We start from the raw sequence: 26,509 nt of genomic DNA, 5'->3' as shown, positions 1-26,509 counted from the left end.
ATCAGCTTTTGAAAAAATGTTTCCTACCCACTTGAAACTAATGTTTATTCTGGAAAAGTGATTTTTTTTTTTTTGAGATTACTTGCTTTCTGAATCTGTAAATACTAGAACCATGGTATCTTGGGCATCAAAGTAATTTTTATAGCCTCTATTCTATCTCCTGTTTTTTTTTTTCTTTAAAAATAATTATGCAGTAATACATTAATATTTTCTTTTATTTATTTAAGAAAGGAGACATTAACAAAACCATAGAATAAGAGAGGTATAATTCTGCACAATTCCCATAACCCGATCTCCACATCCCCCCCCCCCCATATCCTTCCCATTCTCTATCTCTGGGAGTATGGATCCAGGGTCGTTGTAGGTTGCAGAGGGTAGAAGAGCAAAAAAAAAAAAAAAAACTCAACTCTCACACCTAATGGCGTTGTGACCTTGCTCAGTTTAACTTTGTTAAGCTTCCATGTCATGTCTATAAAACAAAGATTATAATAGTACAAACCACCAGGGATTGCTATATAGATTAATGAAGATATGAAGATCTGACTTCTGTAATTGCTTCCCTGCTGAACATGGGTGTTGACTGGTCGATCCATACTCCCAGTCTGCCTCTCTCTTTCCCTAGTAGGGTGGGGCTCTGAGGAAGTGGCGCTCCAGTACACATTGATGGGGTCGTCTGTCCAGGGAAGTCTGGTCAGCATCCGGAACCTGGTGCCTGAAAAGAGAGTTAACATACAAAGCCAAACAAATTGTTGAACAGTCATGGACCTAAAGACTGTTAATAGTGCAGATGAAGTGTTGGGGGGTATTCCCTGCATGCCCTTGTGTACTTCTGCTTTCAGGTATATATTTTTCCCCTAGTTTATGGGCATGGGTGAACCTATGCTCTATCTCAGGGGACCTGGACTTTATCTAGGTTTGGGGACTTTATTGGGGAGTGGAACACCTGGAATGGAATTAGAGAATACTATGAAAGGAAAAGTCTCACCCGAGTGATGAAGCTGAAGGGTTGTCATTCCACACCTGAAGTCTCTGGTCACAGTCTGAAGTGAAGCATGCTGGGGTGGCACTCGTTGCGATCCGTGGATGCAATATTATTTGATTTGAATTGAGAGCAGCATGCATAAAAGTGGGCCCCACCCTAAGGTTCCAGGACTGGGGGAAATATAGGCTCTATAGTGGAAATGTGAGGTTCCTGTTGTCTTAGGGTTCAAGAAGACAATGGATAGTTATTGTTATCATCACATTATTTGGTGATAGGGTTAACTTTGGAAAGTCCCTTTGATAGGGTTTGGGGTATAGTACCCAGCATCTTGTATATAGCTGTGCCACCGGTTGCTTCTGTTCTCCCTGGTCTAGGCTTTTGGGAGAGAACATATCAAAGACAGCCTATGTATTAAAAAGACTCAGTCTGTGTTTTAAGAAGTTCTAGACTTATCATCAGTTTTTCGCCTCATATTAATTAAATAGTGGTTTATATAATGTTTACACTTTAATAGGATTGTACATAAACACCACTCCCACCACCAAAAGACTGTGTCCCATCCCCACCACCCACCCCCGCCCCCCCACCTTCCCCGGTGCTGGGAAGCCCAGTGGACACCCTCCCCTTCACCAGTGTTTTTACATTGGTGCCCTGCTCTCGATTTAATCAGATCCTGCTTTTAGTTTCCCTTTCTGTTCTTCTTTCTCAACTTCTGTTGATGAGTGGGGACATCCCATACTCATCTTTATCTTTCTGACTTAGCTGACTTAACATAATTCCTTCTAGCTCTGTCCAAGATGGGTCAGATGCTTTCTGAATTTGTAAATACTAGAGCCATGGTATCTTGGGCATGAAAGTAATTTTTATAGCCTCTATGCTATCTCCTCCTGTTTTTTTTCTTTAAAAATAATTATGCAATAATACATTAATATATATATATATTTTTTCCTCCAGGGTTATTGCTGGGCTCGGTGCCTGCACCATGAATCCACCGCTCCTGGAGGCCTTTTTTCCCCCTTTTTGTTGCCCTAGTTGTTGCAGCCTCGTTGCGGTTATTATTGCCATTGTTGACGTTGCTTTGTTGTTGGATAGGACAGAGAGAAATGGAGAGAGGAGGGGAAGACAGAGAGAGAGGGGGAGAGAAAGATAGACACCTGCAGACCTGCTTCACCGCCTGAGAAGCGACTCCCCTGCAGGTGGGGAGCTGGGGGTTCGAACCGGGATCCTTACGCTGGTCCCTGCGCTTTGCGCCACCTGCGCTTAACCCACTGCGCCACCGCACGACTCCCCATTAATATATTTTTAAAAAATACATAAAAAACCTAGAACACTGCTCAACTCTGACTTGTGGTATTGAATTGAGTTTTAAGACCTCAGAGCCTCAGGCTTGAAGTCTTTTTTATTTTTTTTTGGAAGTCTTTTGCATAACCATTGTGTTATCTTTGTGACCCCCCCATCATTTATAACAAATGATCATTATCAATTATCAGCTCATTTAATTTTCTCTTGGATGAGGGTTTAGATGAGTTCAGAAGTAGATGGAAAAGATTTGGATTTTTAACTCACTAATAAATTTGGATTATGAAGGTTGTCCTCTTAGAATCAGATTTGCCCCTTTGTATTTGGGACATTGGTGCCCTTTTGTGTTTAAGCTAAGTTTAATGACTATTTTTCCTCATTGTTTTATAAATATGCAAATACAGGAAAATTCACAAATATGTAGTAGAGAAATTGCTTATACTAAACTTTATTTGTAGGACACTATGGACCTAATAACTGGAACATACTTAATATGAGAACATCCAAGTGAAGTTTCACATGTTAATCATTGTAGTCTTTTTTTTTTTCTTTTGTCTTTCATTTGGCAGAAAAGACAGCTTTGATTTCTGGCTGCAAAAAAGATATGAGGAAGAGCTCCTCCCCTTCCTTGAGTAACTGCAACTCTGTTCTTGCTAACAAAATATTTGGAATTCCACTTGATGAGCTGCAGCAGGGAGGACATCCAGACAATGAGGTCCCGTTCATAGTCCGCCACGTGGTGGACTATATTGAGGAACATGGTATTGTATTTTCTTATTTTTAGTACTAGCCTTTGATTTAATATCCTTTAAAATGTTTATTACTATTTAAATTATTTACGTATTTATTTTGGATAGAGAGTGGCAGAAGTTGAAAGGGAGGGGGGATAGGAAGAGAGACACCTGCAGCACTACTTCACTTCTCTTGGTGAAGCTTCTCCCCTGTAGGACCTTGAACCTAGGTCCTTGCACACTGTAATGTATGTGATTGGTTACCTAGGTGTGGGTACATCACCACCTGGACTTGAATTTTTTTTTTTAATTTTGCCATCAGGGTTATCATTGGGGCTCACTCCCTACACCATGAATCCCCTGTTCCCACTGTTCATTTTTTCCTCCCCTCCCCTCCCTCTCCTCTCCTTTCCCCTCTCTTCTCCCCTCCCCCTTCCCTCCTCTTTTTCTTTCTGTATTTGATAGGACAGAGAGAAACTGGGGGTGGGGGTGGGAGATACAGAGGGACAGTGGAAGAGAGACATTTGTAGCACTGCTTTACTGTTCATGAAGCTTTGCCTTGTAGGTGGGGACAGTGGACTTGAGCCCAGTCCTTGTGCATGGTAGTGCAAGTACCTAAACAGGTGTGCCACCGCCTGACTCACTAATTTGATAGTCTTCTTGACCTTGGATTTTTGTTGTTGTATAGAAATTCAAGCTATAGTGAGGATAAGCGATTGAAATTCTTAATAATTTGGTGTTTGTGTGTCTTATATACATATATATTCTTTAAAAAAATTTTTTTCCCTTTGATATTACATACTTAAGTGTGCCCAGCCTAGGATGATTTTAGTGGGGTTGAGTGGGGTGGGGTAAAATAGATTATCTCTTAGGACAAAGAACATTTCTTGATGGGAGAAACTTGGAGATATCTGTGATCAAGTAATCAGAGTTACAGATCACTTAATTTACCTTGAATTAATGTAGGCGGTCTGGAGCAACAAGGACTTTTTCAAGTCAACGGAAATGCTGAGACAGTGGAGTGGCTTCGGCAGAGATATGACAGTGGAGAAGAGGTGGATTTGGTTAAGGAAGCAGATGTTCCCTCAGCTATTAGTCTTCTCAGGTTTTTCCTTCAAGAACTTCCTGAGCCTGTTATCCCTGGCAGTTTGCATATTCACTTGATGCAGCTTTCTCAAGGTAACATACTTTGATTCTTATCAATCAGTACTGTTTGTTTATTCTAATGGGTCTTAGTAAACCAAAGATACTGGCTGAGGTGGAGGAGGGGGAGGGGCAGGGCAGGAGAGGGGAGTGATGTGGAAAGAGGCTAGAACAAACAATAGGATGGTGAGGTAGGAAAGAAAGAAAATTTGCAAGGTGGTATGGTATGTAGGGTGAAATGCTCAATAACCAGTGGTGTTACTCTAACTGTAGGATACTGATCTGGTTTGAATGAATTTCCTATTTAAAAAAAGATAGCTTTTACCCTAGGCTTGGTTTGTTTTTGGATGCCTGACTGAAGAAAATAAGATACCAAATTGAACATCAGATTCCAAACCAAATAAAGAGAAAATTAATTTCTCCTTGGATTTTTTTTTTTAGTGGTAACTAAGAGTAGGGTTTATCTGGAGTGTAATTAGGAGAAGAAAGTAAAGCTAGAGTTAGGAAGAAAGGTAAAAAAATCAAGTGCGGAGAAATGCTTCTGTTCCTGAAGCCAAATGGTATGTGTATTTATATGTATATAATGGAGTGATACTATATTGGAAAGCCTATAATGTTGGCATGTGATAGGTATTTATTGAATTGCTAATGTTTTCTCTGGCTTTGCTTTATAAAATCTCTTTAATTGTGGTCCGGGAGATGGCACAGTGGATAAGTGTTGGACTCTCAAGCATGAGGTCCTGAGTTCAATCCCCGGCAGCACATATACCAGAGTGATGATCTGGTTCTTTCTCTCTCTCCTACCCCTCTCATTAATAAATAAATATTTAAAAAAGATCTTTAATTTTTTGTGTTAGAACTTCTAGAGAAATTCATGATACTAAGAATTTATAGGGGCTGGGCAGTGGTGCAGTGGGTTAAGTGCATATGGCATGAAGCACAGGGACCAGCATAAGGATACTGGTTTGAGTCCTCGGCTCCCCATCTGTAGGGGGTCGCTTCACAAGTGGTGAAGCAGGTCTACAGGTGTCTCTATTTTTCTCTCCCTCTCTGTCTTCCCCTCCTCTCTTGATTTCTCTGTCATATCTGACAGCAATAACAGCAACAATAACAACAAGGGCAACAAAAGGGAAAAAATAGCATCTAAGAGCAGTGGATTCATAGTGCAGGCATTGAGTCCCAGCAGTAACCCTGGGGGCAAAAAAAAAAAGAATTTATAATTACTTTCTAATTCTTAACACTGTCAGTGTTATTTTTTATATATATATCTATAAATAGTGTATAGTTAGAAGAGATTTTGCGAGTACCTTTTTCTTAAATTTTAAAACTTCATGAGCCTGAACTAATGGGTATCTCTGATTTAAGTGTAAAGGTTGATACAGAGGTATGGTTTGGCTGTCTTTTATAGATTTTCTTAAAAAAAGAAAAGATTTTGGGGCCAGGTGGTGGCACACCTGCTTGAACACAAATTATAGTGTCCAAGGACCAAGGTTCAGGTCCCCACCTGCAGGGGGAAGGCTTCACAAGTATCTCTCTTCCTCTCTATCTTTCTCAAGTTCTCTCTGTGTCTATCTAATAAATAAATAAAATATATATTTTTCAATTCTTTATTTATTTATTGGATAGAGATAGCCAGAAATCAAGTGGGAAGGGGGAGATAGAGAAGGAGAGGGACAGAGAGATACCTGCAGGTCTGCTTCACCACTCACAAAACTTTCCCCCTGCAGGTGGGGACTGGTGTCCAAACCTGGGTCCTTGTGCATTGTAACAAGTATGCTTAACTTAGATGCATCAACACCTGGCCCCAATAAATAAAATAATTAAAAACAGATTTATTTAAAATTTATTAATATGAAAATATTAACACTAGAGAGAGGGAGGGAGAATCAGGATATTGCTCTCACATATGTGCTGCCAAGGATTGAACTTCGGGCCTCAAACTTGAGAGCCCTTGCTTTATCCATTGCACCACCTCCTGGATAATCATGCTTTCTTCTGTGAAGCTAGGTGATAGGAATTAAAAAACAAGTTTCAAAAGGAAGTGTCATCATTGGTCATCTTTTTAAAGTTTTTTTCTTCAGATCACTTTGTTGAGGGGAGAAATAATTTACAAGATTGTTAAGTTTTTCTTTTTAAAAGATGTTTTGTTTATTTTACTGAGAGATACAGAGAGAGATACAGAAGGAAAGAGATTGGAGCACCTTTAAGCTCTAGCTTATGGTCATGCTAGATATTAAACCTGGGACCTTGGAACCTCAGGCATGAAAATGTTTTGCATAAGCATTATGGTATTTGCCCAAACTAACAGAAGTAGTTTCTTATCTTCCTGTGATAAGTATCTTTCCACCATTCCTGTCACCAACATTAAGTCTTCCTCCTCCTTCAGACAGTGAGTGGGTCCTTCATGTCATCTCAACCGTCAACCACATCCTGACTTTTGAGTCCTTGGCTCTCCTGCAATAAAACTCAGTCTAAGATTCACCCTTTGTTTAAGTTCCACGTATGTGAGAGGTCAGCTGGTATTCTTCTTGCCCCTCTTTCTGACTTACCTCACAATTCCTTCAAATCCTGCCCAAGATAAAGCAGAAGAGAAGCTTTCTTTTTTTTTTTTTATTTTATTTTATTGTTGTAGTTCTTGTTGTTGTCATTGTTGGATAGGACAGAGAGAAATGGAGAGAGGAGGGGAAGACAGAGAGGAGGAGAGAAAGATAGACACCTGCAGACATGCTTCACCGCCTGTGAAGCTACTCCCCTGCAGGTGGGGAGCTGGGGTTCGAACCGGGATCCTTATGCCGGTCCTTGTGCTTTGCGCCACCTGTGCTTAACCTGCTGCGCTACAGCCCGACTCCCAGAAGAAAAGCTTTCTTTGCTTGCCTTCCTTCCTTCCTTCCTTCCTTCCTTCCTTCCTTCCTTCCTTCCTTTCATTTTTATTTTTTTCTTTACTAAGCTAGTATCAGTTTAGAGGAGAAAAAAGCATGAGAAGTGAAAAAATTTTTTTTGTGTATGTTAGTTATACTGATAATGTTGAAGTTCCGTTTTCTGAATGTCAGAGGAAGAAGGTTACTGTCACCTATTCCTCCAAGTGGAAAGGTACCACTGTCACTGTTAAGTTGCATCTCTTTTGGTTCACAAATACTGACTGGCATTGTTCAGTGAGTGCATTTTGACTTATTATAGTTAGTACTAGTATGGAGATACGGGTACAGCCATGCAAAGACAGTCTGGTGAGAATTTAAAAGGATAAATTAGAGAATTGGGGCCTATGACTAGTAGGTGAAGAAAACATTCTCCACCAATTGAGGGGTTGAGCTCTGTCTTTTTGACTATTCTACTTAATAAGCAAAATGCAAAACCCCAAGGCATTTGCACTCTAGTAGAGGAAGTGAAGAGGTTTTGAATTGTTACAGTAAAAAAATGGTGTGGGTGGAGTAATGTGAGTCTGGCAGAGTATCTAAGCTTTGCTTTTCTGCTTCATTAAAAAGACCTGTCATTATGTTTTATAGATGATAATAATGAAGATGAATTTGGAAGAAAGTTGAGGTTCCTCTTGCAACAACTTCCACCTGTTAATTATAGTTTGTTAAAGTTTCTGTGTAGATTTTTAGCCAATGTAGCATCACATCATGAAGAGATTTGGTCTGCAAACTCTTTGGCTGCTGTCTTCGGTCCAGATGTCTTCCAGTAAGTCTCTCTCCCTCCCAATTTTTGTTTGAATTAAGAAAAAAAATATGTACAGTATCACGATTATACTGTCTTCCAGTGATCTTAAGTTGCTTAATGAACCATTATTTTTTAATAGTAAACATGATTAATCCTTTTAGCATTTCTGTGAACAAGGTACAAATTAGGGGTAGGCTTTACAGATGGGAAAAAACAAGACTTGGAACAGTGACATAAATTGCTCAGGTCTATAAAGTGACTCATTGGTTGTCTTCTTACTTTATACCTATGATTGACTTAAGCACTCTTAATTCAATTTGGACATTTATTCTTAGCATTTACACAGATGTGGAAGATCTGAAAGAACAAGAAATAGTGAGTAGGATAATGGCTGGACTTCTGGAAAATTACTATGAATTTTTTGAAAATGAAGAGGAAGACTTCTCATCTAATGATTTGAGCTCAATTACTGAACAGGTGAGAATATTTTAAATATTTTATTTGGAGAATTTATTTTAAAGAATATACTCTATAAAGCTTGATACAAACTTATATGGAATTACAAAGTATTGAACTGGAAGCATTTCTGTTGGTTATTTTTTATAAGCATGGTGATACATCCATATAGAGTAGGAACATGATTATTCATTTCCTTTTTTTCAAAAAAATTTTTTTTTATTATCTTTATTTATTGGATAGAGACAGCCAGAAATTGAGAGGGTAGGGGAAATAGGGAGAGAGAAAGAGAGACACCTGCTACACTACTTCACCACTTGCAAAGCTTTCTCTCTCCAGGTGGGGGCTGGGGGCTTGAACCTGGGTCTTTGAGCACTGTAAGATATGCACTCAACTAGGTGCGCCACCACCTGGTCCCATGATTATTCATTTCTAAATAGCTTCCTGTCCTCAGTTTGTTAAATACAGAAAAGGCATTGAAATCTTAGTATATGGTAGAGACCTCGTGGGATTTTTCTGTTTTGCATTGTTTATTTTGTAGGAATAGTGTATTGTTTTGTTTCCCTCTCACCCCCCAAGAAACTCCTAGCATAGAAGAATATAGGAAAGGGTGGGTGAGAAAACAAAGATCGAGGAACACAATACAAAGCTAATTTAAACTTAAATATAAGATTTTCTTGATTAAAGTAACAGGTCATAATGATAATATAATCATTGTCATTAATGGGAATTAATAGTTTACATTGCAGATAATTTAAAAATTTTATTTTATATGATAGCGAGTTTTACGTGAGGCAAAAAGGAGAGATAAGCCAAAGCACTCTGTACATTCAGTGTCAGTGTTCGAATTTAGAACCTCAGGCACGAAAATTTACCATTTGAACTATTTTCTCCAGCTGCTGCAGAAACATAAATAAACAAGCAAACAAAAATATTGTGAGAGAAAACTAAAGAGGCAAATGAGAGAAAGAAGACTAGAGCACTGCTTAGTTGGTATAAGGTGGTGCGTGCTGGAGATTGAACCTTTTACCTTCTAGGGCTTAGGCATGAAAATTGGTGCTCTTATGGGCTGAGCTCTCCCTTAGCTGGTATATATTTTCACTCTTGTGACTCTTGAACATTAAACTCCACTTCTCAGACTAAAAAAATCATAATATTTTGTTGTTAGTGCTGTGTCTTGATGGTTGAGACTATGTGGGAGTATAGAAACTTTCTCTTATGCAATAAGAATGTTGATGTCAAGTAATTGTAATGTGTTATAAAGTCAATTTAATTCAGATTCCCACTTACTATTTTTTTAAACACCTTTCCAAGTGTGAGGTCTTGGATTTGAACCTCTGACACCATATGGGATAACCTCAGCACCGTGGATTGTGTAGCAGTATTGTGACTTTGTCTTTCAATTGGAAATAAAAGTAATTAAAAAAAAAAAAGTCTAGGGGCAGTAGAATCTCAATGTGCAGCAGGCCGTAGTGCAAAAGTGTTATCTGGGAGTCAGGCGGTAGGTAGTGCAGTGGGTTAAGCGCATGTGGAGCAAAGCTCAAGGACAGGCTTAAGGATCTAGGTTCAAGCCCCCGGCTCCCCACCTGCAGGGGAGTTGCTTCACAAGTGGTGAAGCAGGTCTGCAGGTGTCTATCTTTCTCTCCCCCTCTCTGTTTTCCCCATCTCTCTCCATTTGTATCTGTCCTATCTAACAACAACGACATCAGTAATAACTAAAACAACAAGGGCAACAAAAGGGAATAAGAATAAATATTTAAAAAAAAACCTTAAGAAAAAAAAAAAGAGTGTTGTGGTCCGGGAGGTGGCACAGTGGATAAAGCATTGGATTCTCAACCATGAGGTCCTGAGTTCAATCCCGAGCAGCACATGTACCAGAGTGATGTCTGGTTCTTTCTCTCCTCCTATCTTTCTCATGAATAAATAAATAAATTCTTAAAAAAAAAAAGTGAAAAAAGAGTGTTATCTATGGGGCCAGGTGGTGGAAATGCAAGGATCCAAATTCAAGCCCCTGGTTCCCCACCTGTCTGTGGGGTGGGGCGGGGGGCGAGGGGGTTGCTTCACAAGTAGTGAAGCAGGTCTGCAGATATCTTTCTCTCCCCCCTTCTCTCTCAGTTTCTCTCTGTCTACTAATAAAATGGAAAAAAATGTTATCTATACTATATCATGGACTTTAAAAGATAAGTGTTAATGTTTGGGGTTTACACTTTTCTTAGTTTTTCATGTTTTGTTCTTCTAAGCATATTATCTTTGTCTCATTTCTTCTCCCCTCCCTTACTCTTTTTTTTAACCTTATTAGTGATTTAGTAATAATTTACAGGACCACAATATTATAGGGATATAGTTCCCATACTGCACAACCATCACCTACCCCCATACCACCATAGTGGTCGTAGCCAGGTTGGCTACGGTTTTTTTTTCTTCTTTTTAATGTGCTCATGTGTTTCAATTTGTTATATTGAACATATGCGTAAAATTTAGGTATTTAAATGCAGATCAGTTGTGACAGATCTATAGAAACAATTGTTCTTAAACATAAATACCAAATTAAAGAATCTCAAGCTATTAGTATATCATAAGAAGGATTAGAAAAGCAACAGCAGTGTATTGCAGCAAAGTAAAGGACTCGGGGCGGGATGGGGGAGAAGGTGGATAGGAAGAAAACTCTGGGGGCCTATTATATAATGAAATTGTATGCATATGTCAGTGATTGCACTGTAAAACATTTAACCCTCTCAATAAAGAAATAAAGCCATAAAAAAGAAAGTAAATTCTTGGACAAAAAAAACAAAAAAGCAAAAACATATAAGAATGATTAAAAAGTAATAGGGAGTTGGGCGATAGCCCAGTGGTTTAAGCGTAGGTGGCGCAAAGCACAAGGACTGGCATTAAGGATCTCGGTTCGAGCCCCTAGCTCCCCATCTGCAGAGGAGTCGCTTCACAGGTGGTGGAGCAGGTCTGCAGGTGTCTGTCTTTCTCTCCCCCTCTCTGTCTTCCCCTCCTCTCTCTCCATTTCTCTTTCCTATCCAACAATGACATCAATAATAACTACAACAATAAAACAAGGGCAACAAAAGGGAATAAATAAAATATTAAAAAAATAGTAACATAAAATGACATTTAAAATACATAGAAGGCTGTAGTGTGTAAATGTGTTATGAAAAATGTACAAAAATGTACAAAATGTTGTGCAAAAGTACAATTTATATATATTTTATATGTAACATTATAAATTTAAAATAAAGCTTGTCTTTTTTTAAAAAAACTGTTCTTATCTCAGTGTTCTTTGTTTAACATCTTCTATCCATTTTTTTCTTTTTCCTTTCTTTATAGTTGTCTCATATTTATATAGCTTTTGTTTCTAGGTCTGTTTTACTATATATCCCCTTGTTGAGAGGTTAGTGTTCCTTGGTTCTTTCTCTGACACTCCTTTCAGTTACATGTGGAACATTCTCAAGGATAGACTATATGTTAGTTCACAAAGACAGCATCAGTAAATTGAAGAGCATTAAAATAATTCTAAACTAGCCTGGACTGTGCCACACCTGGTTAAGCACATGTTACAGTATGCAAGGACCTATGTTCAAGGCATTGGTTCCTACCTGCAGCTTCCTAAGCAGTGAAGCAGTGCTTACTACAGGTGTTTGTCTCTCTACTTCTCTACCTTCGATTTCTCTCTGTTGCTACTCAATAAACAAAATATTTTAAAAAATCACTCAGTATCATTTCAGGCACTGGCCAGTTAACCATCATTCGACTACTGCATAAAAGAGGAATTAAAATGTTCTTGGAAACTTTTTTTTTTCTTTCTTTTTTTGTTGTCAGGGTTATTGTTGAGGCTTGGTGCCAGCACTAGGAATCTACTGCTCCCAGTGGCCATTTTTTCCCTTTTTTTTTAATTTTATAGGATAGATAGAAGATGGGAAGATAGACACCTGCAGACCTGCCTCATCACTCATAAAGCAGACCACCTGCAGGTAGAGAGTGGGGGTTCAAACCCACATCCTTGCACTTAGTAATAAGTGTACTTAAATGGGTGCGCCACCACCCTGGTCCTCCCATTTTTTACATTTGTAAGCTGATTTTGTTGTAAGAAACTGATGATGCCAATTTGACCTATATTTATCTTGAGTCTAAAGTTTGCAGAGTATAGGTCTGGCAAGATAGCATACTTGGATAGTGTACCTGCTTTGTTAGTGCACAGGTATGGGTCTGGCTCGTACTGGTATGGGTCTGGCTCGTACTGCACTGGAGGGACTTTTTCCTTTTGTATATGAGAACGTCAGCCTGGAACAGTGAAGCCCAGTGAAAAAGTCTGCAGAATATACCTTAATTGGTTTATATTTTGGTGTAATGCAGTGACATATCCAACTCTCTAACTCACTTACCTTGCTGAAATACCTATATTTCCTGACTTGCATTTATAGATTTTTAAAACTTTAAAAAATACTTGACAAGGGAGTCGGGCGGTGGCGCAGTGGGTTAAGCGCACGTGGCGCAAAGCGCAGGGACCGGCGTAAGGATCCCGGTTCGAGCCCCCGGCTCCCCACCTGCAGGGGAGTAGCTTCACGGGTGGTGAAGCAGGTCTGCAGGTGTCTATCTTTCTCTCCCCTCTCTCTCTGTCTTCCCCTCCTCTCTCCATTTCTCTCTGTCCTATCCAACAACAAAGCAACGTCAACAATGGCAATAATAACTGCAAGGAGGCTGCAACAACTAGGGCAACAAAAAGGAGGAAAAATGGCCTCCAGGGGCGGTGGATTCATGGTGCAGGCACCGAGCCCAGCAATAACCCTGGAGGAAAAAAAAAAAAAACTTGACAGGACATAGAAGTTGAGAGGGTAAGGGAATATAGGGGGAGAGATACCTACAGCACTGCCACACCACTTGTGACGCTTCCCCCCTGTAGGTGGGGATTCGGGGCTTGAACCATGGTCCTTGTGTATTATGACAGGTTTGCTCAACCCAGGTATGCCACCACATCCTACATTTTAATTTTATTTTTAAACTGAATTTATTTTAATGAGAGAAATAAGAGAAAGAGCAAGGCACTGCTTAGCTCTGGCTAATGGTGGTACTGGGAATTGAACCTGGGACCTCAGCCTCAGGCATGAGAGTCTTTGGATAACCATTATGCTTTCTCCCTAGACCCACAATTTTTTTTTTTTTAAGCACTAGAAAAGTTGATTTTTGTGTTCACTTTCCATTGAATGGAATGGTGGTTAGGTAACAGTAGAACATAATGTTGCATTCTGAATATTTACTCTATAGATAGAGGATATGTGCAGAATATGTTCTGTAAATGAGGTTTTAACTCCTGAGAAACAGTGTTTTATATTTAATTACTTTGGCCTGTGTTGCTAATTGTTAGAATTTCTCACCTATCTTTATTGTGGAATTATAAGTGGATTGCAAGTAACAGATTTCTGAAAGCTTATTTTCTTTCAAAATAGATTTGACAACTTCAGTTGGACTTGTAGCTGAATTGATAAGGAATTTGAGTGAAAGTAAAATCTACTCAAATTTAGTGCAATTTGGGTTGTGATTTTAAATTAACCTAATTTAAATGCTACTAATTTCTTATCTGTGGGTAAGCCTGACTCATCCTGGCAATGCTTACATTTTCTTCTGATTGTGACAGTTGAAGGAAAAGTTTATCTAGCATTCTTTTTTGGAATTTAATCCCACTAATGCAAATCTTTCACATTGAACCTTTTCAGGGTAGTAGATTACTAATAGTATGAGAGAGATAAGATGATGAATAGGGAATGTTTGAGAAATTAACAAGAGTCTGTGGACATATTCTTTGTATGGGACCCTTACATGAATGGGAACCCAGAAGAGTGGTTTGAAGACTTAGGTGATAATTGTGTTTCTTTATACATTTGAGAAGGCAGGTAGCAGCGTTCTCCACAAACTGGAGTCTGGAGAGCAGGCATTTCACGAGGCCCTAGAGAAGGGAATTACAGCAGTCAAAGAAAGAAGAGATGTAAGTATGGATGAGGGTTTTCCATAAGTGGAGTTGAGACAGCTGAATACACAGGGCTGAAGCAGAATTACTTAGGAACAAACTATATGGTGTGTTGATAAGCAGAAGGTCAAGCTGATAAGGAGAGAATGTAGGACTTTTGAAGATAACGGTGGGATAGCATTTTTTAAATTTGTTTTTTTAAAGTTCATATTTACTGTGAATCATTTAATTCTTAATGCAGGAAGTTACATTGGGAGACCTGGCAATTGGGTGGAGGGAGAAGAAAACACAGGCTATTATTATCTTAAAAATATTTTTGTTCATTTATTGGATAGAGACAAATTAAGAGGGAAGGGAGAGAGATACTTGTAACACTGCTCCACCACTTGTGAAGTTTCCTCCTGCAGGTGGGGACCAGGGTCTTGAACCTGCACTTTATTGGGTGCGACACTGCCTGGCTCCCCACAGCCTATTATTATTCATGTCATATCTTAGTGGATAATTATTGGTGAAAATACTGGAGGATGTCATTAATTTACATAAAGTTTACTGAACTGAATTTAAGATATTCAGTATAATTGAGTGTAAAGTTTCTGTAGTTCCTAAGAGATATTGACTAAAAATGCAGACTGATTTTAAAATATATCATATTACAGTAGCAGTATCTCTGTAGCAAATTTATGTACTAAATACTAAGGCATTCTCTACTTAATTAAACATTTTAAAAAAGGGGGATAGATCGTGGCTCACCTAGTAGAATGCACAAATTATAGTGCCCAAGGACCTGAGTTCAAGAACCCTGGTTCAAGCTGCTGGTCCCCATCTGCAGTGTCCCCATCACAGTACTGTAGGTGTCTCTCTTTGTCTCGTCCCCTCTACTTCCCCCTTCCCTCTCAATTTCTTTTTGTCTGTATCCAAAATAAGTAAATAGGGAGTCAGGCGGTAGCGCTGCGGGTTAAGCACATGTGGCAAAGCGCAAGGACCAGCCTAAGGACCCCGGCTCGAGCCCCTGGCTCCCTGCCTGCAGGGGAGTCGCTTCACAGGTGGTGAAGTGGGCCTGCAGGTGTCTGTCTTTCTCTCCCCCTCTCTGTCTTCCCCATCTCTCTCCATTTCTCTCTGTCCTATCCAACAACATCATCAATCATAACTACAATAATAAAAAACAACAAGGGCAACAAAAGGGAATAAATAATAAATAAATATTTTTTAAAAATAAGTAAATAAATAAATACAAAAACATGTACTTCCGGGAGTCGGGTGGTGGTTAAGCGCATGTGGCGTAAGGCGCAAGGACAGGCATAATCCCGGTTCGAGCCCCCAGCTCTCCACCTGCAGGGGAGTCGCTTCAGCAGGTCTGCGAGTGTCTACCTTTCTCTCCCCCTGTCTTCTCCTCCTCTCTCCATTTCTCTCTGTCCTAGCCAACGGCATCAACGATGGCAATAATAATCACAACGAGGCTACAACAACAAGGGCAACAAAAGGGGGAAAAATCCCCTCCACGAGCGGTGGATTCACAGTGTAGGCACCGACCCCAGCAATAACCCTGGAGGGAAAAAAAAACATACGTACTTCCATTAATATCCAAGCCTTCACATCCAAGCCTTCACAATTCTCATTGTGAAATAATGAAAACATTATTTTTTGCCAGTGTTTTTGTGTTACCAGATTGTGTTTATATTTCCTTTCACTGATGTGTTATATACAAAGATGGAAAAATGATAATTTTCTATTTGATCTAGGTAAAAGCCAGTCTAATGTTTAATTTTCACCTTTGTGCAAAATTCTTCATAGTTAAAACTACATAGGCCAGTGATTTTTTTTTTTCTTCTTATTACACATGATCTGAACTAGAGATTTTGATGATATCATTGGCTAAGAGCTCCTACTTTTGGTAGTTTGTATGGCAGATTCTCTTTTCTTTTCCCTTTCCCTTTTCTGCCAAGGTTATTGCTGGGGCTCAGTGCCAGCACTAAGAATCCACTGCTTCTGGCAGCCACCCCCCAACCCCCCTTTTTTCCTTTCTATTTTAGTGGATAGGTCAGAGATAAATTGAGAGTAGAGGGGGAGGGGCCGGTTGGTGGTACACCTAGTTAAGCACATTACAGTGTACAGGAACTATGTTTAAGCCCAAGGCCCCCATCTATATGGAGGGAAGCTTTACAAATGGTGAGAAGTGATGCAGGTCTCTCTCTCCCCCTTCCCTCTCAATTTCTTTATCAAAAATAAATTAAAAAATATTTTTAAAGAGGGAGAGAGAAAGACACCTGGAGACCTGCTTCACTGCTTGTGAAGCCTGCCCACCTGTAGGTGGGGAGTAGGGGCTCAAACCTTGTACATAGTAGCGTGTGGTCTTAACTGGGTGTGCCACCATAAGGCCCCTTTATTATTATTAATTTTATTTTTTATATTTATTCACTTTTGTTGCCCTTGTTGTTTTATTGTTGTAGTTATTATTGTTGATGTAGTCGTTGGATAGGACAGAGAAATGGAGAGAGGAGGGGAAGACGGGGAGAGAAAGATACCTGCAGACCTGCTTCACCGCCTGTGAAGCGACTCCTCTGCAGGTGGGGAGCCAGGGCTCAAACCGGGATCCTTTCGCTGGTCCTTGCACTTTGCGCCACCTGCGCTTAACTCACTGCGCTACAGCCTGACTCCCGATTTTTTATTTTTATTTTTTTTCCAGAGCACTGCTAAACTCTGGCTTCTGGTGGTATTGGGTATTGAACCTGGGACCTTTGTGTCTCAGGTATGAAAGTCTTCCTATATAACCACTATACTTTGTTGCAGTCTTTTCATTTCTTATAAAAAATGATGCTACATGTAAAACTAGGACTATGATATTTAGAAATAAGATAGCAATTCCAGAAATTTAGTTCTTCTTATATATGGACACTGCAGAAGAACTTATATTTGTTGTTGTGATTATTGTTGTTATTTTATTATCTTTGTGGTGGGGGGGGGTCCTCACTGGCACTTCATTGCTCTGAGCTGACTTTTTCATATAGTAAGACACTGCTTGGGGATTGGTTTAGTGGATTTAAACCTTGGATCCTCACACGTGAGCCCCAGAATTGATTTCTGCCATCGCATATGCCATAGTGATGTTCTGGTTCTCTCTCTCCTCTGCCCCTCTTCTTTTTCATAAATAAATAAGTCTTAAAAATGAAAGGAAAGAAAAAGAGAAACAGGTAAAAGATAGTACAGCATGGAAGCTACCTCTATTGCAGGGTGAGCTGGGTTAGATACATATATTATTTGACCTTCTAAATCTAACTAGGTAGTTACAGCATCTCTATTTTATACATAGACCTGGAATAGCTGAGTTGTCAGAGATAAGGGCACAACAATGATATAAACAAAGATCTTTCTGCCTCTGGAGCTTAACTTGTATAATTGCTGTATCATACTTAAAATCAGGCAATTTGTACTTGTTAATTGGGAGTGTGGTAAAATATCATAGTACAAATACTTTTCTTCTGGTTGAAGTTTTTCTTTAATAATATTCTAGGCATGCTGTTTGTCAATAAGGAACACAACATTACTATATGTAGTGATAATTTTAGTTATATCTGGTGCATTTGCCTGGAGCGGAAAAAGTATACTTCTACTCAGTGTTAATGACTAACATTAATTTATGAAAGATGATATGACTATGACTAGTTTCTTTTTGTAGCTAAATTAAAAATATTTCTCATTCAAAGATATTTTGTTAATTTTCTTTCTAATGTTTTAGTACCTTTTATTAGAGTAACTATATATTTAGATACTTACTTATGTACTTACGTGTTACTACTATTACCTTCCATGTGTAATAGAAGACATAACCATCTCAGAAAAAGAAGTAAAACTTTTACATAATGATCAAAAGGAGCTTCTCCTACAGTTCCTATCTGTGATTCCCTCTCACATTTACTCTGTACTAGATCCACTTGTTTAATACACCTGGAAATTGGGGACATCAATTAGAAGTCTTTCTAATGATTAGACTTACAAAGCATAAGATGACCAAGACTCCCTGCTTCAGAATGTTAGGTTTGTCTAGTTTGTAGCTTTTCTTTTCTTTTTTTTTTAATTTTATTTATTCCCTTTTGTTGCCCTTGTTGTTTTATTATTGTAGTTATTATTAATGTCGTTGTTATTGGATAGGACAGAGAGAAATGGAGAGAGGAGGGGAAGACAGAGAGAGGGAGAGAAAGACAGACACCTGCAGACCTGCTTCACTGCCTGTGAAGGGACCTGCCTGCAGGTGGGGAGCCGGGGGCTCGAACCGGGATCCTGATGCCGGTCCTTGAGCTTAGCGCCACCTGCACTTAACCCGCTGTGCTACAGCCCGACTCCCTGTAGCTTTTATTTTTACATGTAAGGTTCTGTTTCATAAAAGAGATTGGGTCTATAGAATGAGAAATAAAAAATTAGTTAAAATTTTCTTGGAATAGTGTCTGTGAAGTAATGTCAACAAACAGTGTCAGTAAATTCTAATTCATAATTTGTTTTTATTTATATAGGTCAATGAAATTTCTGAGGAAGAAGAGGAAGATGAAAAGCTGGAGCATATAGAAGAACTTCCAGAAGAGGGTGCAGAAAAATCTAATGACATGCCAGAGGTGGTACAATTAAGAATGACTGAAAACATCCTGGAACCAAATAGTGTTACCGCATCAACAAGGTAGTATTTCACTTGAAAGAACTTTAGCTTTTGAGTACATCTCTCTAGATGGAGAGTTACTCAAGTTCTGAACCTCACAAATTCTAACAGTGTGAAAGATTTGATCTGTGTATGAAAAAAGAAACATAAATTCAAAGAATTGGATTTACTAAAGATTTTTCACTTTATACTTACACCTTTTAGTAAAAATTTAACTTTTTAAAAAAAATATTTATTTACTTTTTAATGAGAGAGATAGAGAGAAAAAGAGAAAGACCAGAACACTGCTCAGCTCTGCCTTACGATGGTACTGGAGATAGAACCTGGGACCTCAGAGCCTTAGGCATGCAAGTCTTTTTTTTTGCATAACCTTTATGCTGTTTCCTCAGCCCCCAAATATAACTTACATATATATTCTTCCAGAACTTATTTTTATTATGTTGGATAACATTTGACAACCTTTGGAGGTAGAATTGCTAGAGAAAGACAAAGTGGTCTAATTGACTTTTATTTCTAGCGTTAACATTAATACTGAATTATACATGTTTGCAAGAACTCTTTAAAATTTTTTTTTCTTTTTTTTAAAAATATTTATTTTATTTATTTATTCCCTTTTTTTTAAATTTTTTTTTAATATTTATTTTATTTATTCCCTTTTTGTTGCCCTTGTTGTTTTATTGTTGTAGTTATTATTGTTGTTGTCGTTGTTGGATAGGACAGAGAGAAATGGAGACAGGAGGGGAAGACAGAGAGGAGGAGAGAAAGATAGACACCTGCAGACCTGCTTCACCGCCTGTGAAGGGACTCCCCTGCAGGTGGGGAGCCGGGGTTTGAACCAGGATCCTTATGCCGGTCCTTGTGCTTTGCGCCACCTGCGCTTAACCCGCTGTGCTACAGCCCGACTCCCTACTCTTTAAATTTTTTTAAAAAATTTATTTTGTATAGAGACAGAGAAATTGAGAGAGAAGGAGGAGACAGAGACACCAGCAGCACTGCTTCCTCTCATGAAGCTTGCCCCTGCACATGGGGACTAGTGGGGTCTTTGAACATAGGAATATGTGTATACCACCCTGCAGGTAGAATTCTTTTAACTGTTTTTTTTTTTTTTTTTAAGATTTTATTTATTTATTAATGAGAAAGATAGGAGAGAGAAAGAACCAGACATCACTCTGGCACATGTGCTGCTGGGGATCGAACTCAGGACCTCATGCTTGAGAGTCCAAAGCTTTATCACTGCACCACTCCTAGACCACTTAAATGTTTTTTTTGTTTTGTTTAAAGATTTTATTTATTTATTCATGAGAAAGATAGGAGGGGAGAGAGAAAGAACCAGGCATCACTGTGGTACATGTGCTGCCGGGGATTGAACTCATGCTTGAGAGTCCAATGCTGTATCCACTGTTCCACCTTCCAGCCCACCTTTTAAATTTATTGATCATCTTTTTTTTTTTTTTATTATCGAGAAGGAAAAGGGAGATTGGGAGAGACAAAGATAACTGCAGCACTGCTTTACCACTTGCAGTGCTTTCTCCCTATAGTTAGAGACCAGGGGCTTGAACCCGGGTCCTTGCATACTGTAACATGTAAGCTCAACCAAGTATGCTACCACCTGGACCCCCTCAAGTAGAATTCTTATGTTATTTAAGAGAGACCTTTCCAGTACTTTTCATGTAAAAATTATATATATTTAAATATTTATTCCCTTTTGTTGCCCTTGTTGTTTGACTGTTGTAGTTATTATTCTTGTCGTTGGATAGGACAGAGAAATGGAGAGAGGAGGGGAAAGCAGAGAGGGGAGAGAAAGACATCTGCAGACCTGCTTCACCACTTGGAAGTGACTCCCCTGCAGGTGGGGAGCCGGGGGCTTGAACCGGGATACTTACGCCAGTCCTTGAACTTTGCACCATATGTGCTTAACCTGCTGCGCTACCACCCAACTCCCAAAATTTAAATATATATTTATATTTCTATGTATTTATATAGCATATTTGGTAAATATGCTAAGATGGTGACTCTATCTCAGCATGTAGCTGACACCATTGGGTGGATTGCTTAGGGGGCCTTAAAGAATTCAAGAACTTTTGGTCCTAGAGGTGGCTCAGTTAATAAAATGTTGTACTCTCAAGCATGAGGTCCTGAATTCATTTCCCAGCAGCAGATGTACCAGAGTGATGTCTGGTTCTTTCTCTCGTCATCTTTTTCATTAATAAACAAATAAAATCTTTAAAAAAAAAAGGATGGGGGGGCGGCCTCAGGCTCCCCACCCCCATTCCCTACCTGTAGCAGGGATACTTCACTAATGATGAAGCAGGTCCACAGGTCTCTCTTTGCCTCTCTCTCTCTTTGCCGCCCCCCCCCCCCCCACCAACCAGAGTACTGCTTAGCTCTGGTTTATAGTGGTATGAGGAGTTGAACCTGGGACCTTAGAGCCTCAGGCAGGAGAGTCTCTTTGCATAATCATTATGCTATCTACCCCCCCCCCCCATTCTCCCTTTCTATCTCTCTCCCCTCTCAATTTCTTTGTCCTTTCGAATGAAAAGAAGGGCAGGGGGAGGAAAACAAAACGTGACCAGAAGTGGGAGATTTGAAGTGCCAACACCTAGCCCCAGTGGTAACCCTGGAGACCCCCCCAAAAAAAAGAAAGAAAATAAGCAGAGGAAATGTAGGAGTCAAAAAGCAAAATGTCTTATTGGGAGTCGGGCGGTAGCACAGTGGGTTAAGCGCACGTCGTGAAGTGAAAGGACTGGTACAAGGACCCTCGTAATGATCCCGATTCAAGCCCCCAGCTCCCCACCTGCAGGAAAGTCGCTTCACAAGTGGTGAAGCAGGTCTGCAGGTGTCTTTCTCTCCCCCTCTCTGTCTTCCCCTCCTCTCTCCATTTCTCTCTGTCCTATCCAACAATGATGACAACAACAACAGCAATAATAACTACAACAATAAAAAAAAAACCCAGTAATATCTAAGGGAAGAACTGTCTAGTAATTTAGAAAAATTGTAATACATGCTACTAAATAGAACTACAATATTATATTTCTCTGTGTCTCTAGATCTTTATATTTTATAGTTTATTCCAAACAGAATTGTTCTTATAGTATGTATTTAATCTTTTTTCAAACATTTCAGTCTTTTTTTTTTTTTTTTTAAAGATTTTATTTATTCATGAAGATAGGAGGGAGGGGAGAGAGAGAGAGAGAACGAACACTAGACATCACTCTGGTACATGTGCTGCCAGGGATTGAACTCTGGACCTCACGCTTGAGAGTTCAGTGTTTTATCCACTGAGCCCCCTTCCAGACCACAACATATTCAGTCTTTTGCATGAACTAACACTTTTTTTTGTGTGTGTGTGTTTGTATTACCTTCTAATTAATTTTTATAGCTACATACTTATATTTTATATATATATTAAAGATTGCTAAACTGTGAAGATATTTAATTCCATTTTACTACTATCAAGAGTTACTGCTGGGGCTCTTCCTGCATAACAAATCCACTACTCCTGGCAGCCCCCTCCCCTTTTTAAAATTTATATATTTATTTATGAGAGACCTATAGAGAGAGATAAAGAAACCAGAGCACTACTGGTTTGTATTGGTGCTGGGGATTAGACCAGAGCTTTAGGCATGAAGGTCTTTTGCATAACCATTCTGCTATATCCCTAGGCCCCCCCCCTTTAAAAATTTTTTTATTTATAAAAAGGAAACACTGATAAAACCATAGGATAAGAGGGGTACAACTCCACACAATTCTCACCACCAGAACTCTGTATCCATCCCCTCCCCTGATAGCTTTCTTATTCTTTAACCCTATGGGAGTATGGACCCTGGGTCACTATGGGATACAGAAGGTGGAAGGTCTGACTTCTGTAATTGCTTCCCTACTGAACATGGGCGTTGGCAGGTGGATCCATACTCACAGCCTGTCTCTCTTTTTCCCTAGTTGGGCAGGGCTCTGGGAAAGCAGGGCTCCAGGACACATTGGTGGGGTCGTCTGCCCAGGGAAGTTTGGTTGGCATCATGGTACTATCTGGAACCTGGTGGCTGAAAAAAGAGTTAACATATAAAGCCAAACAAATTATTGAGTAATCATGAACCTAAAGGCTGGAATACTGCAGATGAAGCTTTGGGGTCTCCGTTATGAAGATAGCTAGTAGACTGAGATTGAAAGAGACAGGGGAGATAGGAAGAAAGAGCTGCACTGCTCATGAAGTCCACCCCTTCCCCTGCAGGTAGGGACTAGGGGCTTGAAGCCATGTCTTTGTGCATGGTAATGTGTATGTTGTTGTTCTTTTTTTAAATGGGTACTTTGTTTTGTTTTTAAATATTAATTTATTCCCTTTTGTGCCCTTGTTTTATTGTTATAGTTGTTGTTATTGTTGTTATTGATGTCATTGTTGTTGGATAGGACAGAGAACTGCAGAGTCGAGGGGAAGACAGAGAGGGTAGAGAAAGATAGACACTTGCAGACCTGCTTCACTGCTTGTGAAGTGACTTCCCTGTAGGTGGGGAGCTGTAGCTCGAACCAGGATCATTACTCTGGTCCTTGCGCTTTGCACTACCAGCACTTAACCCACTGCACTACTGCCTGACTCCTGTTAACGTGTATGTTCTATCACATGTGCCACTACCCAATTCCTATTTAAAAACAAAATTAAAAAAAAATTTTAATTTATTCCTGGGGCTCGGTGTGTGTACTATGAATCTCCACTCCAGGTGACCATCACCCCCCCCCCCCCCCCGTGTCTGTTTTATTAGTTAGGACAGAGAAAAATTGAGAAGGGTGGGGGAGATAGAGATACCTGCAGACTAGCTTCACTGCTAATGAAGTGTCCCCCCTGCAGGCAGGCAGTGGGGTGGTAAAATCAAATCCATGATAGTTTGTGTGCTTAACTGGGTGTGCTACCACTTATTCTCCTACCCACATTTTTTTTATTAGTGATTTACAAGATTATAAAATAAAAGGAATATAATTCCACACCACTCCACCACCAAAGTTCTATAGTCTCCTCCCAGGTAACCACCATAGTGCTCCCAAGAGCATAGGTATGGGTTGACTATATATATATCCTAAGTTTATGTGTTTCAGTTCTCTATATACCACTTAAAAGTGAAATAATCCCATAGTTGTCCTTTTTCCTCTTCTCAGGTAAGTGAAGCAGCACCTGAATTCTTCAGGTGTTGTCCATAATTTCTTTCCTCTCAGTGATAGTGTCAAAACAAATGTTACATGTCACAAAAGTTCTGGCTCCCAGTAGAGCTAGGGTTCAGAGCCCTCTTGCCATCTTCCCCTAACGTTAGCGAGTATGGACCAAAATTACTTTTGAGGTGCTGAAGGAAGGAATTCTGTATTATGTAATAGCATCTCTGCTGGACATAGATGCTAGCAGGCCAGTCCATACCTCCAGCCTGTCCCTATCGTTTCCTAGTAGGATAGGGCTCTGAATAAGTCTGGACATGTTGTTGAGGTCAGGATGGAAACATCTGGAATTTGGTGCCCATCTCTTTACCTAGATCCGGGTCCCAGCCAGAGCACTGCTCAACCCTGGCTTCTGGTAGTACTGGGTGGTGCTGGCTTTTGGTGAACCTGGAATTTTTAGTGCCTTAGGCATGAAAGTCTTTCTGTATAACCACTATGATATCTCCCTAGTCTTAACTAGATTATTTTCCTGTTGAATTTTATTTTTATTGGACAGAGACAGAGAAAAGTTGAGAGAGACAGAGAAAAGCTGAGAGAGAATGCACATGAGTGCAACCCCTACAGTACTGCTTTACTGCTTGTAAAGCTTCCCCTCTGCAGGTGGGACCTGGGACCTTGCTCCTTATGCATGGCAAGAATTACTTAACCAGGTGTGCCACCTCCTGGCCTGTCTTAATTACAGATTTGCTACTCCCTGTGTCCTTTACTGGACTCTGCATTTTTTTTCTTTTTAAAAAATATTTATTCTTGGATAGAGACAGATAAATTGAGAGGGGAGGGGGAGGTTTCTTAGTGATCAACTTTTCTAATAGTGAGGAACCTTTGTACTTCCATTGTAGGTATGACAAGTTGATGGGGAAATGAGGAAAGGAGTATTACTTTTGGTTTGAAAGGGAACTGTAATTTTTGCTTTCACTTTTTAATTTTGGTTTGATTCTGGCATGAATTACTTGGAGATGCTCCTAATTTCACATTTAAGACTATTGATGCTTTCCTAGAGATGAATCTGAAGAATACGTATGCATGTTCTAGCAATTTCATATTTGTGATAATGTATATCTTTTAAAAAAATATTTGCTTTTGTTGCCCTTGTTTTTTTTTATTGTCATAGTTATTATTGTTGTTGTTATTGATGTCATCATTGTTGGATAGGACAGAGAGAAATGGAGAGAGGAGGGGAAGACAGAGGGGGAGAGAAAGACAGACACCTGCAGACCTGCTTCACCACTTGTGAAGCAACTCCCCTGCAGGCGGGGAGCCGGGGCTGGAACCGGGATCCTTACGTGCTTTATGCCACGTGTGCTTAATCTGCTACGCTACCGCCCAACTCCCTGATAATGTATATCTTTAGGTGGTGTAGTATATTTAGTGAAAACAGATTAGTTTTTTTTAATATTTATTCCCTTTTGTTGCCCTTGATGTTTTATTGTTGTAGTTATTGTTGTTACTGATGTCGTCATCGTTGTTGTTGGATAGGACAGAGAGAAATGGAGAGAGGAGGGGAACACAGAGGGGGAGAGAAAGACAGACACCTGCAGACCAGCTTCACCACCTATGAAGAGACTCCCCTGCAAGTGGGGAGCTGGGGGCTCCAGCAGGGATCTTTACTCCGGTCTTTGCGCTTTGTGCCACCTGTGCTTAACCCGCTGCAATACCACTAGAATCTCCGTTGCGCTACCACACAACTCCCTGTATTAGTCTTAAATAAGTTTGCAGGAACTCTATCCATATTCAATATTTTGTCACCTTTTCATGTCTTCTTAAAAGTACTTTTAAGATAATTTGTGGATTATTAACTGAGTTCTTTAGTGACCTGTTTTAGCTTAACATTTTGACTCAACACTTGATAATTGCTCAGCAGTTTTTATAAACTTATCACTATCCTTTATCTAAAGCCTCTTTACTTTGTGATGCTTTTGTTAGGAGATCCCATAATACTCTGAATGACTTTCAAGGCTCTGTTGCATAGAGAAAGTGAACTTGCTCAGGGTTAAATTGAATTATAGCTATTGTACTGTTATTGATGCCTGTAACTAAATATTGGCAATTAGAGAATTAAAAAATAGTTTTGACTGCAGGGTTTGTTTTATGCTCTTAAGATTATGTATTTGATTTATAAATATAAATTACAGAAGAGGGGACAAGGTCAGAGAATGCCAATCTTAGGGGCTGAATGGTAGTGCACCTGGCTAAGTGCACATTTCAATACACAAGAACCCAGGTTTGAGCCCCTGTTCCTTACCTGCAGGGGGAAAGCGTTCAAGTGGTGAAGCAGTGTTGCAGTTGTCTCTTTGTCTCTCTTCCTCTCTCAATATCTCCCATATCTCTCAATTTCTGACTGTCTCCATCCAATAAATAAATATAATAATAATAAGAGAATGACCTATCTTTATTTTTTTAAATTTCTTTATTGGGGGATTAATGTTTTA

At 39.5% G+C, this 26,509-nt stretch overlaps 1 protein-coding gene across 4 annotated transcripts in view; it reads left to right on the top strand.

The window, feature by feature from the left end:
* FAM13B (family with sequence similarity 13 member B) overlaps positions 1-26,509 on the top strand; it is an 86,041-nt gene that overhangs the window by 16,625 nt on the left and 42,907 nt on the right. For 2 of the 4 annotated variants that reach the window (XM_060178557.1, XM_060178546.1), the window contains exons 3-8: positions 2,851-3,042; positions 3,979-4,191; positions 7,659-7,836; positions 8,151-8,292; positions 14,162-14,257; positions 18,745-18,905. In XM_060178557.1, the coding sequence (XP_060034540.1) occupies positions 2,886-3,042; positions 3,979-4,191; positions 7,659-7,836; positions 8,151-8,292; positions 14,162-14,257; positions 18,745-18,905 (947 nt within the window). In that variant the 5' untranslated portion in view covers positions 2,851-2,885. The remainder of the gene's footprint in view (positions 1-2,850; positions 3,043-3,978; positions 4,192-7,658; positions 7,837-8,150; positions 8,293-14,161; positions 14,258-18,744; positions 18,906-26,509) is intronic. The other 2 variants (XM_060178564.1, XM_016185781.2) reach the window with 1 other exon arrangement.

Source organism: Erinaceus europaeus, chromosome 2 (genome assembly GCF_950295315.1).
Source record: "Erinaceus europaeus chromosome 2, mEriEur2.1, whole genome shotgun sequence".
NCBI lineage: Eukaryota > Metazoa > Chordata > Mammalia > Eulipotyphla > Erinaceidae > Erinaceus > Erinaceus europaeus.
The sequence above is the reverse complement of the archived record's forward strand: the minus strand, read 5'-3'. Positions and strand labels throughout refer to the sequence as shown.